At 38.0% G+C, this 10,834-nt stretch overlaps 1 protein-coding gene across 1 annotated transcript; it reads right to left on the reverse strand.

The window, feature by feature from the left end:
- Positions 1–1,593: 1,593 nt before the first annotated feature.
- On the reverse strand, positions 1,594–9,563 carry DDX59 (DEAD (Asp-Glu-Ala-Asp) box polypeptide 59). Its single transcript, XM_009326168.1, has 7 exons — positions 8,751–9,563; positions 6,263–6,430; positions 5,597–5,686; positions 4,953–5,204; positions 3,912–4,064; positions 3,283–3,419; positions 1,594–1,915 (listed from the first exon to the last, which is right to left on the reverse strand). The coding sequence occupies exons 1-7, from the start codon at positions 9,555–9,557 to the stop codon at positions 1,660–1,662; spliced, it is 1,863 nt and encodes a 620-aa protein (XP_009324443.1). The 5' UTR covers positions 9,558–9,563; the 3' UTR covers positions 1,594–1,659.
- Positions 9,564–10,834: the final 1,271 nt, after the last annotated feature.

The following is a 10,834-nucleotide window of genomic DNA, read 5'->3' on the forward strand; positions in this document are numbered from 1 at the left end:
GGGCACAGCCCCGCTCCCCCCGCCGGTCCGTCAGTAGAGCCGGCCTTCCGAACGGAGCGGCACCGGCACCGGCACCGGGCGGCATCCAGAGCGCAGCGCTTACCGACTCACCCGCCGGAACAGCGGGATGTGGGATTGCGGGATGAGGAAGACCATCCGGTACCGCTTCGCGACAACGACAGCCGGTCTCTCGCTGCGGGATATATGCGATTTATGGAAGATCTGGCGTTTGTAAATACTCGACAACTGCCTCAACATGAAAAAGTACAACGAGAATTCCAGCAGAGGGAGACAAAAGACAAAGCGGGGGGGTGTGTGTGTGTGTGTTAAAAACTTGAGGTTCTCCCCATGTGAGATGTTGTTAAAGTAGTAGCAACAGCGCCTAGAAAATAGTACAAATCGTAATAAATATATTCCAGATTATCCAAATTCATAGTAGAGTTTGTCATTAATAACTATATAAATCTGTTATTGTTAAAGAAGCCCTGGCACCAGTGCCACCTGGCACCTGTCTTGCAGCAGGTACGGTACTCTCTTTGTTTCTAGTTGGGGGAAAAAAAAATAATCAGCTACTAAGCTTTCAAAAATTCGTTTGCTACCAAACAAAGTCCGTCTATCGTATTGCTGTCCTTGGGCCAAAGAGCAGACGTGCAACGCACAGGGCTAACATCTAACCGCCTGGGACATCCCCGCCTGCCAAAAAGGGATGATGCATCACAGCAGCATGAAAGGTCTCACGAAACAAGTTTCTCAAGCCTCAGTCTAAAAGAAAAGAAAAAAAACTATTATGGCCTATCTTCGACTTTGGATGGCAAGTCGTACAACACTATCTTAATGCGGTTTTGGTCTCGCTTCTTGAAAAAAATGAAACGGCATCTGCTGCCAGAGAATGGCAACAGTTGTTACGCTTAAATGAGTAGTAAGTAAATATGATCAGTCATACATTAACTACAATGTTTCATGAAGTAAGAGAACAAATTTAAGGTATGTGGCTTATCCTGTTTCTCCACAATGAAGGTATACTACAGTAGTATAACCGAGTATTTCTGCTGTTGCAAAGTGCTCGAGCAGGACTTTTAACTGGTCCACGGGCAATAAAGGAGAAACCAAACCTTCAGTTCTGTTTACAAACACTACTTGCAGGTATGTTCACAAGAGCCCCCCAGGGAGCACACCCGGGATTCCGAGAAATGGTCCCGCTGGGAGCTTTTACGTAAACGAGCAGGAAGAGATCGAGGCTTGTTTCCAGAGACCTGTCACCAATTTTTTTTTCTTTTTTTTTTTTTTTTTGCGGGGGCAGAGTGTCCTTTGCAGAGATCTTACCTGAATACAAAAACATAAAAATTACCGGAAGAGTGTGTTTCACAACATTATTCAGAAATATTAAAACAAAATAAAGAGTATCTTCTCAGTTTATGTTGCAAGCAAGACCAAAGACTACTGGCTTTGAAAAAGGGTTACGTGGAGTGTTTTTACTAGGCACTACTGTAATTCAAACCCACAATAGTCTGTATTTCAAAATGAAGATGAGATAAAAACGAGACTCCTTAAAAAATTGTATAAACTTCTTTAGAAAAGGCAATATACAAGGCATCGTAATTCCATGTTTATTTTTAATCACACTTTCATTATAATTACATAGCCATAAATATATCTTTATTACCTCTGAGAATTATTTTTGTCGTGTTTTCTAATAATGTCCATAATATTATCTCCTGTTACAAGACTATTCTGTAATTGTTTAAGTCTCTGTTGTTCCCTTCTCTTTTGGTCATGAAGATATGGGGAATTAAGCAGCTGTGGGGGAAGAATGGTGCCCGTCGGCTTCACTCTCTTTACGACATCCCAAAAGAGCTTCTTGCTGTTGTTATTGATAAAAGTAATTGCAGTTTCACTGTGACCTAACCTCCCCGCTAAAAAGCAAAAACTCATTTTAAGTTACCAATATTAAATGGAAGTCCTTCATATATCCTTAAAAGTTCATTTTCTGTTACAAAACAGCAACTAACCTAAGTGACAAGGCCAAATCTCTTTCTCTCATCCTCTAAGCACAAAGTGTTAATAAACTTCCCGAGTTCAGGATATGCAGATCTGAAGCTTTAGCTTAAATGCATCTAAAATTACCACTTGCTTATGGGACATACCAGAAGTCCAATATTCACGCTGAGATATATGATAGAGCCTACGGGCAAAGGCTTACAGTAAATCTGGTCCAAACAAAATGTTTTAAAAAACATTTATTATAGCAATTGCACATACATGTATCTTGTATCAAGCACGGTATGTGCAAGCATGACCATAAAAAAGCCCTTTACTTTCAATGTTCTAGTAACTTAAAATTATTTCTCAGTATTATCCAAAGTGCTCAAACAAATCAGAAAAGAATCTACAAAGACTCTCTATTTAGGAAGAGACAGCGTGTTAATATTGGTATAGTTTTGATGCTAGGAAAGAGCATTTTTATTTATTTACTACTTGCTTGAAACTTCAGCAGAAAGCTAATTAAAAACCGGGAAGGTGTACTGCAGTTAGTAACCCGGAATACTTCAGGAGTTCATGAGACGGGGTACTTCCAGAGGTCCTGCCCACCTATTCAGAACAGGGCTAACTTCAAAGTTAGATCAGCTCGCTCAGGGCCTCGTCCTATGGAGTTTCGAGTGTCTCCAAGCACAAAGGTCCCACAACCTCTCTGGGCAGCCCGTTCCACTGCCTGACTACTCTTCGCTGTGAGAAAACATTTTTTCCTGTTATCAGGCCAGAATTCCCCTTGCAGCAAGTTGTGACCGTTGGCTCTCATCCTCTCACTGCACATCTCCAAGAACAGTCTGGCTCCGTCTCCCCTGTAACCGCCCATTACCAAACAGAAGACGGCAACTAAATCTCTACTCCAGCCCAACCAAGCCCAGTTTCCTCTGCCTCTCTTCACATCTGCGGCAGAGAGTGGCGTTTCGCCTTTCTTCGCAGAGATACACGGTAAGCTTTGCTTTCTATAGACACAAAATGATACAAGAGAGTACAAAACAGGAAAAATACTACTGCAAACATAACTGATACAAGAACGCTGTCCTAGGTTCTAGTAACTCATATAGGAGATACAAGAACAGTGTTCTAGATTTTAGTAATTCACATAAGAGACTTATGGAACAGATACTCGGCACCTTTCTTTCTTTCCTATAAAAACAAAATCCTGAAGAGGAAAATAATCTTTATATTTACATTTAAATTTCCATAGATGGATGTCATATTTCAGTATACTTTTCAAATAATGCTTTAGCAATTTATTTATTTACCTGATGTACATATTCATCCATACTTGAAGGCATATCAAAATTTACTACCAGTTTGACGTTGACGAGGTCAAGCCCTCGTCCAAGGACTCCAGTACTTACTATAACTTCATACTTCTCTTGAAGTAATCCCTAGCAAGGGAGGAATAAACAAAAATTAATTCTTTTTTCCTTATTTATATTTTGAACCTCTCCAAGCATAGGCTAAGGTCAGTTATACAATGTAAGAACACACCCAGTGGGATTATTCTATTGCAGAAGAGAGAATGGTCCCCCTGTATTCCTGATTTAAATAGGAATATAATTCACAGAACTAATTAAAGAGAGATCAAAACCACAATTTTAATTAAAAAACCATCAATTAAAGTTAAATGAATATTTAAATTCCCATTTCAAAGCAAATAACGTAGGAAACGGTCTCCAGTATTTATCTGCATTTAAAATGGCATTATTATCTACAGTTTTGCTTGGTCCCATCTGTCTCTCCTCTCCCCCAGCAATACTCCAGGTTTTACTGCAGAAAAGCCATAAATTATGACTTAACTCATTCAAATTAAGCCACCTTTTAAAAAAATGGGCCATTTTAGATCTATCAGAACCCCCATACGTTTAGTAGGCACAAACCTGTAATATGTCTGTTCTTTCCACCTGAGATTTTTCAGAATGCATGGCTGTACATTGCAATCCTGTGATCTTATGAACAGCATCGCTCAACAGATCTGCTCCTAGCTTACAGTCCACAAATACCAACACTGGAGGCTTGAAGAGTTTCTTATCCTGCAAAATTAAACAGTTCATGTAAGAAGGTATTACAACAGTTTGCTGCTCATCATCATCAACTTGGATTCAATTTCTTCTGCTCATTATCTCTAATATCAACAACATTTAGATGAATAAATGTTGTTCTTAGATTCTAGAGAAGAAGGAACAAGATACCAGCCATGAAACTACACCAATCTGTCCATCATAAACATATAATGATTTGTAGACTCAGAACCCAGCTTTATATCAACACATGCATTTTTTAGAAGTCAGCAGCTTTTATGTTTCTTTAAATGTTACACAGTAATTCTGAATTTCTTTACGTTCTGAGGTTCAGTTAAAGATTCTTATTTACTTCTTGGATAACCTCAGCCAAGACTCCAAAATTCCCCCCTAAAGTACTCATAAAAGACATGTATTATTATTCATATAAAGAAAATTCAAGAAAGAACTACATTAGCTTTCTCACTGGTTTCTTTAATGACTTTTAAAATGACAAACCACTCCCAGGCCATAAAGCAGCTACGACAGTTTAAGAAAGTCCTGTTCCTCTACCACTCACAGATAACCAGTACAAATCTTTGGGATGCCATACAGCGAATCACCAAAAAAAAAAAAAAAAAAAAAAAATCAAAATTGTAATTTTTAACTCGGATCCCAGCACAGGAATCTAGTTTGCTGCTGCACAGGAGGTGTGAGCGACGGGGGTGGAGTAATCCCTGAAATTGCCATTAAAGCTCCTACACTGCAGAACTACTGAACTAGTTAGTGCAGTTATATGCTTAACCTCACTCCACCTCTTCACTATATACAGATTAGAATTAAAGATGAGAACCTGACAGAGATGTGTAAAGACATGGATAATTTTGTAAGTTGTTCTTATGAGAAAATTATTACACTTACATTGAGTATTTCAAACAGCTTTTTCTTTTTAGATGGTTCTTCTACCCACAAGATAATTTGGCGAACATTGGAACATGGCAGATTCTTTTCTCCAATTGTTATTCTTACAAAATTGTGCAGAAGCTGATTTGCTAAGTGTTCAATGCCCGCTGGAATCGTGGCTGACACTAGTATGGTTTGATGATCGTGAGAGATGTCTTCCAAAATATCCAACACTTGCTGCTGGAAACCCATTTTTAACATGGTATCCACCTAAGTGTAAAATATTAGATTTGTACCAGATTTTTCCATAAACAGCAGAATCCTGAACTTGAATTGACAGAAGAACCATAATGTGTATGTAATAATCCAAATGCAGGCGTATTTTCAGTGAGAAGAAAAGCTAAGTGAGAACATGAAAAACAAATGGTTCACACTGGTCTAGCAGTATTACCCTGTCAGGTATCTAAGTCTTTTATAACCAACAGAACATGCATTGTCCAAACACGATTCAAATTATGTTAAAAAATTAATTTTTCTCTTAAGAAATATATTTTACCTCTATAATGAACACTCTGTATGTTTAATCAGTTAGACTAGCCACTCACACTGGCTCTTCAAAGACCTCTGTATAGGCAATACAGCCCTGATAACTAAAAACTTACTTCATCCACCACTACAATTTTTATGCCATGCAGTTGAACAGAACTTTGCTTTAAAATCTCAAGAAGTCTTCCAGGTGTTGCTATTATAACCTAAAAAAAAGAAAAAAAAAAAAAAAACAAAAAAACCCAGGAGTTAGAAATTCCATGAAAAGACAGATGTCTGTCCTAGAAAAACTGTGAAGTTACAGCACATAGGTGAGAAGGGCACTAGTGAAATTACTTGCATTCAAATAAGTCTTAAAACTTTTATGGATAACTTAATAAATTATGAAGTCTTAAAAGGAAATGGACCTTTTAGAACTCTAATGGAAGCGTCTAAATACAAGCAATGTAATCTGCGTTAAAAATTTTTTTTTTTTGTTGTAAATTACAACTCTTTGTCTAATAAAATGGCATATTTCAGTCTTTGAAAGCAGCAATATCATACATGAAACTTCTTACAAACCAAAAAAGCTATTATATGTTTAATAAGAAGTCAAAATGTTAAAAAAAAGAAAAAATTGTAGTACTGTAATATTTTCAAGAGCTAACAATTATTTTAGTAGTTTAGACTTGGGGAAAACACATCTTCGTGTGTCCATACACGTCAACAGTAACATTTTTCTTTTCTGTGAACGTCATGAAAACATAACTCTCCACAGGATCTTTCCACACTATAGTCCTTACCTTAACACTTTGCTTGAGACGGTGCAGCTGTGGTGGCAGTGGTAAACCTCCTACCAGGAGAACTGTTCTCATGTTTGGTAAACCAGCCATCAGTTCTTTAGCTTGTCTCTCTATCTGAATTGCTAACTCCCTTGTTGGTGCCAAAATAAGGGCAGATGGAGTTTCTGTCTAGAAAACGGGAGAGAAATCTGTTGAACATGGAATTGCTTTATTATTTAGATAAAAAGCTTTCAAAATTAAATCTCCCAATACTAAAATATAAAGTATATAGTGCAGTTACTGTGGATACAGTTCGGCTGCTAATACCCTTTCTGTTTGAAGACAGAAGGTAGAAAGGGATTATACCTTTAACAATGCAGGCCAAGGAAGTTTATCCCTCAATTACTCAACTTTCGAAACCAAAAAATGAATGCATGTGTAAGTACACTGTTAGAATAGCTTCCTGACAACAAAAAAAGGCCCATAAAGCTAGTAGTCATTTGAAAGATTGCTTTTTTCTACTTTAGTTATTGCACCGAAGCTGTAACAGAAATTCAGAATAAATTCCACATGAACTCAAAACACAGGATGCTAGTTGAGTCTAGACATCATAAAAAAAAAAGTTTTTAGAAGTCTTGATGTTACAGGAACAGACTATTTCCCTTTACTGTGTTGCACACCACTAAGTAAAAATATTAAGTATCAGCCAGAGAAGATAAGCAGTGATAGGAACTTTATACAGCAAAAACATATGTCTCTGAAATTTAAGAACAAAATTAATAGCCCGTCTGACCGACTATTAGTCAGCCAGGCAGAGATGAATCATTAAAGTGGTACAGTCTTAATTTTTTTTTGTTGTTCCTTATATAAGAATCTTCAACCAAATTATCACCTCACTGATACTTCTGCAACCCAGAAAACACAAAATTACAGGATAGTGATTCCTAACTCCAGTTAACACACACTAACAAAGTAAAAAGAACATAAGGTAAAACAGAGGGGAAAAAAAAGGCAGAATAATGGTCTAGCTCCGAGATGCATTATTTCGGTAATAGTGATCACCTCTTCAGCAAATAAACAAAGCTCTCATATATTGATACTACAGTCAGGAATTCACTTAAAGAGTTTTCTGGACGGTATGTGTTTCTTTCTGGTCTCTAACTGGAATATTTACAAGTGACCAACAGTAGGAGTTTGTTCCTTTCCCACCGCATCATCAAAGGAACTACACAATTAAATACTTGTGTCAAGAAGGGCTTTTTGAGTTGTTTTCAAGTGGCAACAGTGTTTAGCTTAACAACTTACCACCACAAAAAAAGGTATCTACCTAGATGTGGAGAAGGCAGGGACCATCAAATATCTCATAACCAGATTACCCTTACGCTCTTAACATCTCATCTCTCCTTTACATTAAAAATGAAAATTATTTTAAACAACAAAATTCTTTCTTGACACATACGCTAACTCGTAACATACCCTGAAGATGAAGAATGAAAAAGATCATGTAGAGAAATTAAGTATTATTCATTGAGGCTCCAATTTTGTGCATGTTCTTATAAGCATATAACTGTCTTGCAGACTTCAATGATAATCAGACAGAGGAGGTACTGGAGTGCAATACTCCACTGCTCTTAACTGCTCCTCTATAATGCTTCCATTCTTAAACTAATGCTATAGTACTTTAAAGATTAAAAGAGTTACTTAAATAATCTTTAGATTATTCATTTGAAAAAAAATTATACACACACACACATTTGTATATACACACACACACAATATATGTGTGTGTATATATAAAGACATCTAAACAGTCCAAAACATCAACTAGAATCAGGCCCAGAATTTTCAAATATATTCTTATGCACCTCTTTTTGAATGAAACCACTAAAGCAAAAAGCAATACTGAACCACACAGAAGGTACAGAATACTATTTGCCATTACTTCTCATCATACATTCATGTCCTCACGAAGCAAAAGTTTTAATTGCTTTTTCCCACAGTATCAAAGGGGAGACTGTATAACTAGAGGATTTCAGAAATTACATTACCCCAAATTCCTGTTGTTATTTGATGGTCAGCTGAACATATTCCAACAGAAATTACTCTGTGAAATTATGCAAATGCCAAAAAAATCTCATTCAGCCATCCGATATATCAAGATACAGGAAAAACTTCTTGCAGAGGGCCTGGAATTATTTTCACTTTCTACTTTAAGTCATTTAGGAAGTTTACAACATAATTTACTTACCTTTCTTAACAAGGAGAAACTGTATACTAGGTAATATTAATAGAGTTGCTTTATTTCCTGACCAAAGTGAAAAAACATTCGAAGTCATTAAGAATAATCAGCACCTCCCTCCCCTCCAAGAACCAATGCTCCATCAATCAAAAGTCAAATAAATCATCGAACGTCAATAAAAAAACCACTGCAATTACATTCTCCATTACGTTGGGAATCCAAGAGACAAAGTTGAAAACCACTTTCTCTAAACACACGAAGTTTCATTACCTCTTTCAAAACCTTCATAATAACAGGGAGTAGGAAGGCTGCTGTTTTTCCAGAGCCCGTGTCTGCGCTAGCCACAATATCCCTCCCTAATAGTCCAACAGGGATCATTTGCATTTGGATGGGAGTTGGGACTTCGTAGCCAGAATTCTTTAAATTATGGTTTAAAGTTTCAGGAAAACCACAGTGTTCAAACTCTACAATAGGTCTTGGAACTTGCTGGCCCTGGACAGCAATACCCAGCTGCAGTTTAAGGTTCTCAATCTGCTCATCTCGCAAACCTAAAATAAAGGAATGATCTCTGTAGAAATAAGGTGTATCAAGCAGGTGAGTTTCTGCTTTTGTGAGTTGATCAGATTTTAGCTTTTTTTCCTTTTCTTGAGATTGTAGAAGGTGTTTGGCTTTACATTCCAAGCTACAAACATCTTCATCTGTTTTATCGCAGATATACTCTCCATAGCGACCACACACAACACATACAGGTTCTCCAGGTTCTGCCCAACGCTGGGATTTGCTGAAGGATTTTATGGGTTCTTCTGAAGAGCTATCTTCATCAGTAGTTTGGTTGTCCTTTCCCAAAGTTGTATTAGCAACACCAAGATCTCCAGCTACAGGTTCTGTGAGTTCTTGTACAGCTTCATTCAAATTGCATCTTGAAGCAGAAGCTTCTGTTCTAACTGACTTACAGTCTTGGAACTTGGTGGTCTCCTCTAGCAAAGATCCTCCAGAAGACAATTTATTTTTCTTAGCTGTATGACTTTTGTCGTCATCGGCAGTCCTCTTGACTTTAACAGATCTTGGTAAAAACATGCTTCAGTATGCTAGAAAGAAAATTGTTAGGGTTGTTAGAAACTACTACCATTGAGAAAAGTACATTTTACTGTTACCACAAAAAAAATCAAGTCTAGGAAATACATTTGCAAACCTAGAAACCAACTTTCAATCCCTGAAAAGATCTAGAAACTGCCTTGTTTAAAAATGATCTTGGTCTCAACAATGTTGATGCAATGTAATGCAGTACTTTAAAACAACAGTGGAAGCACGGAACAATACAGAGAGATCCACCTACAGTTAGTTTTCAGTATTACACATTTGCAGTTGAACAAAAACTTTGATTTTCACTGTCTGTTGGGAAATTTATCCATTTTGAGAGTCAGTCATACTTAAATCCTCGCAGAGTTTAGTTGTTTCTAAGACAAGATATAGAAGCAAAACATGCATTCTTCTAAGCTATGAAAAAACCAAACAAAATCATCAATTTTGAAAAGGATGTGAAATTTAGTACAGGACCCACCCAAGACCACTCCTTTTGTTGTCCTTTGCAAAGTCCACCCAAATTTAAAAAGGCTGTAAACTTTGAGATCTGCTCAGAGTTGAAGCTCTCAGAGTCCAGCCCTATTTGGGTGTCAAAGAACGAGCAAAGACCTACCTGATCAATTTGCCAAGTCTCTACTGTAATGCAAGGAAGCCGAATTAAGTGTTCATAAATAACCGTAACTTTTATACTCTGAAACTTTCGGTAGCTGACTCTGAAAGTGTCAGATGTTATCACCAATCGTTTGGTATGGTACAATCGGTAAACCAAGTACACAAAATACCGTAAATTTTTTCTGAATTAATCGTACTGCACATACCAGTCTCTGTCAACTTCTTTTTACATCAGCTGTCTAAAAATACACAAAGCTCTCCGTGTGTTTACAGACAGCTTTTTTCCTGCGTAACCCAAAGCCATTCAGAGCGAGGAAGCACCGGCAGGAAGCTCATCGCCCGGAGGAGCTCTCCTGACTGAAACCCGCGGGTCGGAGAAGACGGGCGGACCCGAGGTGCCTGGACGGAGGTCGCTCCCCCTCGCTGTTGGATCAGAAGCCGCATCTCACCACTTACCCTTTCGCACCTAACGAGAACTTCCCACAACAAACCTCTTTACAAACTCAGTAACGTTTCAGGTAAGGGGAGCAAAACGTGCTCACGGAGAGCGCCAGGCTGACGAAAAAGACTACAGCCCTAACGGGCTCCCGGGGAGGGTCCCGTCCTGCCGCCAGCGGTGACCCCGCTGGGAAGCCCCCTGCCCTCAGGGCTCCCGGGCA

The sequence above is a fragment of the Pygoscelis adeliae genome, unplaced genomic scaffold, assembly GCF_000699105.1.
Source record: "Pygoscelis adeliae isolate BGI_AS28 unplaced genomic scaffold, ASM69910v1 Scaffold256, whole genome shotgun sequence".
Classification (NCBI taxonomy): Eukaryota; Metazoa; Chordata; class Aves; order Sphenisciformes; family Spheniscidae; genus Pygoscelis; species Pygoscelis adeliae.

Coding starts and splice junctions, on each gene's coding strand:
- DDX59 (XM_009326168.1), bottom strand. CDS start 9,557: ATGTTTTTACCAAGATCTGTTAAAGTCAAGAGGACTGCCGATGACGAC. Junction 5,687..6,262: donor GTCTCAAGCAAAGTGTTAAG/GTAAGGACTATA, acceptor TCTTTTTTTTAG/GTTATAATAGCAACACCTGG. Junction 4,065..4,952: donor AGCTGTTTGAAATACTCAAT/GTAAGTGTAATA, acceptor TTAATTTTGCAG/GATAAGAAACTCTTCAAGCC.